Source organism: Peromyscus maniculatus, chromosome 4 (assembly GCF_049852395.1).
Source record: "Peromyscus maniculatus bairdii isolate BWxNUB_F1_BW_parent chromosome 4, HU_Pman_BW_mat_3.1, whole genome shotgun sequence".
In the NCBI taxonomy this organism is placed as follows: domain Eukaryota; kingdom Metazoa; phylum Chordata; class Mammalia; order Rodentia; family Cricetidae; genus Peromyscus; species Peromyscus maniculatus.
Window position 1 is genome coordinate 71,109,561 of NC_134855.1, and position 3,094 is coordinate 71,112,654.

At 46.7% G+C, this 3,094-nt stretch overlaps 1 protein-coding gene across 1 annotated transcript; it reads right to left on the reverse strand.

The window, feature by feature from the left end:
- Window positions 1-1,064: 1,064 nt before the first annotated feature.
- On the reverse strand, window positions 1,065-1,539 carry LOC143272932 (non-histone chromosomal protein HMG-14). Its single transcript, XM_076570127.1, has one exon. It carries the CDS (start codon window positions 1,423-1,425, stop codon window positions 1,132-1,134), a length of 294 nt encoding a protein of 97 aa, XP_076426242.1. The 5' UTR covers window positions 1,426-1,539; the 3' UTR covers window positions 1,065-1,131.
- Window positions 1,540-3,094: the final 1,555 nt, after the last annotated feature.

The window sequence follows — 3,094 nt, forward strand, 5'->3', positions numbered from 1 at the left end:
GAGATCTTGGTGGGGAGCACATGGGCCACCCTGGCACCTACTCTTTCTCTTCCTGCTCCCTGACTTTTTAAGGTAAGCCAATTCCTCTCTACACTCCACACCCTCATGATAGCTGCTCATTTCAAAAGCAATGGAGCCAACCTCACAGACTGAAACCTCTAGAGCTGTGAACCAGGAACTGGAGAGGAGTTCAGTAAGTAGACTGCTTGGCTAGCATGCTCAAAGCCCCTGGCTTAAATTCCCAGAACCATCTGAAAGAGAAAATCTGGCATGGTGGTACACATCTGGAATTCTACCAGTGGGAGGCAGAGGCAGGAGGATTTTAAGTTCAAAGCTATTCAGAAATTCAAGATCATCCTCACCTACACAGCAAGTTCTAGAGAAACCTGAGCAACATGATACCTGCCCTACACCCAAAAAAGAAAAGCAATACATAAATAAATTGTCGACTTGGGAATATAGCTCAGGTGATGGAGTATCTGCCTGGTATGCACCAAAGCCTGGGTTCTATCCCCTATACCTGTAATCCTAACACTTGGGAGGTCAAGAGAGGATCAGAACTTTGAAAATTAAAATAAGAAATTTTGGAGGCTGGAGAGATGGCTTCAAGTTAAGAGCCCTTGGCTGCTCATGCAGAAGACCCAGGGTTCCATGTTCTACAAACACATGGCTCCCATTCCAGATGATTGGATGCCCTCCTCTGGCCTCCTCAGGCACTGATGTACTGTTCTACATGCAGGCAAAACATTCATACACATAAAATAAATATTAAAAATTAAAATTGTGAGCCGGGCGGTGGTGGCGCACGCCTTTAATCCCAGCACTCGGGAGGCAGAGGCAGGCGGATCTCTGTGAGTTCAAGGCCAGCCTGGTCTACAAAGCGAGTTCCAGGAAAGGCACAAAACTATACAGAGAAACCCTGTCTCGAAAAAAAAAAAAAAAAAAAAAATTAAAATTGTGAATGAAAATAGAAAATATTCTTAAAAAATGGGATGAGGCGGGACTTCCCCCCACCTTTTAAAAATGTTTCTAGAGCTACTAAAAAACTCGCATTTACAAAATAGTTGATAAAAATATTCCTCTGGATTGTACAAGAAGGGAGGCGGGGACACTGACAGACACGATGGATGGTTAGTCGGACTTGGCTTCTTTCTCTTCCACTTCAGAGGCTGGACTCTGGTTCTCAGCCTCTCCATTTTCTGCAGGCACATCTGTGGTTTGCTGGTCAGCCACCTCCGCCTGTTTGCCCTTTGCTCCCCTCTTCCCTTTTGTTTGCACTTTTTTGTCTGATGGTTTATCCTTCCCCGCGGCCTTCTTCGGCTTCGCGTCCACCTTGGCAGGGGCGGGCTTGGCCGACAGCCTCGCCGAGCGCCGCTTGGGCTCCGCCTTGGCCGCTCCGTCCGCGCTAACCTTCCTCTTGGGCATCGTGGCGGCGCTGGGTGGGAGGCGCGTGCGAGGCCGAACCCGTCACGGAGCTACACCGCCTCGGCCGCCACCGCACGAACTGCTGCGACCCGCCGCGAGGGCGGTGGGAGAACCGGATCTAAAATTGTGAATGAAAATAAACTTTTCCTCTTTTTAAGTTAATTGCTTTATGTACTTAAAAAGAGTTTTACAATAATAGAGAGTAGCTAGCAAAAATCTAAACTATAAAAAAATGGGGAGGGAGAGAGAGAGACAAGAGAGGAAGAACTCAGGAAGCTTCCAGCAGGAGTAGCAGGACATCTGCAGTAAAGTTAGGTAAGAAGAACTGAGGGAGGGGCTGAAGACCCTGGGAATGCCAGATGAAAGCTGTTTCTGTCCCCATTTGGCTGCTGTAGATGTCTAGTTTCCACAATGCTGTTTTTATTCTATCTCATTGCTTGTATCAGACGAAATCCCCACCAATTAAAACACAAAACAAATAATTAGTCCAGACCCAAATTCCTGCAAAACGAATTCGTTAACACTCTGAGTATTTTGCTGCAAGGCTAGATTTACAAGAAACCAGTCAGCTCTCTAAGGGCCAGAAAACTCACTAAAGCAAAAGGAGAAAAACATATTAGAGCTGAAATCAGTAAGCAGCGAGAACAGGAAACCAGCCGTTTCCCCTGAGAATAATGCCGAAACCCAATGTGGGGACAGAAGACTAATTACAGAAATCTCTAGAAAGCATAAGAGCTGAGCCGAGACAGATGCCTTACACAGGATGGAGTGGTGCCAGGTTGTCAGAGGCCCCAGGCTCAGGAAAGGAGAAAGGAAGCTTAGATCTGCAGAGGAACATCCCTCAGAGCTGTCCTAGAATACAGTAAGCCAAACAGGACTTTGGAACAGAAACACAAAGTGACAGCGCCTGGAAGACTATGGCTTTTCCACTAAGGGTGTCTGCTGCTCTTGCCCAGGACCTCAGTTCCATTCCCAGCACTCACACCAAGGGGCTCACAGTTACATATAACCAACTCCTCCTCTGGCCCCTGAGAGCACGCCTGCACATGTGGTGTGTGTACATGTGCATGCATGCATGCATGCATGCATGTGTGCGCCCCCCTCCTTCCTTACCCCCACAAGAAAGACTAAACAACAGGATCGTCAAGACAGCTCAGCAGGTAAACACTACTGAGCTCAGCAGATCTGGTGACCAGAGTTCAACCTCAAAATTGTCCTCTGACCGCCACACACACAGGAGCATGCACACCCTTACATATTTAAAAATGTTTTAAAAGAAAGCGCGCGCACACACACACACACACGCACGCACGCACGCACGCACACACACACACACACACACACACACACACACACACACAACAAAGAAAATAAACCATGAGAACTACAAATACTGTATTTAGATTCTGAAGAATTAAAGCCATTGGACCTGGCAGGGTGGTGCATGTCTGTAAAATTCCAGATTTACATGAAATTCACAACCACAACGAACACTTGACAAATTCTTTCATCTAGATTCTCCACATATTAACGCCGAGCTTTGCACTATCACTCCCTTTGCATGTGTTTTAGTAGGTTTTTTTGGAGACCCAGTTGCACATACCATGTTCTATTCTCCCTGAAAAATATAACAGCACACACACAGGGTGGTGGTGTTTCTATCAAGTTA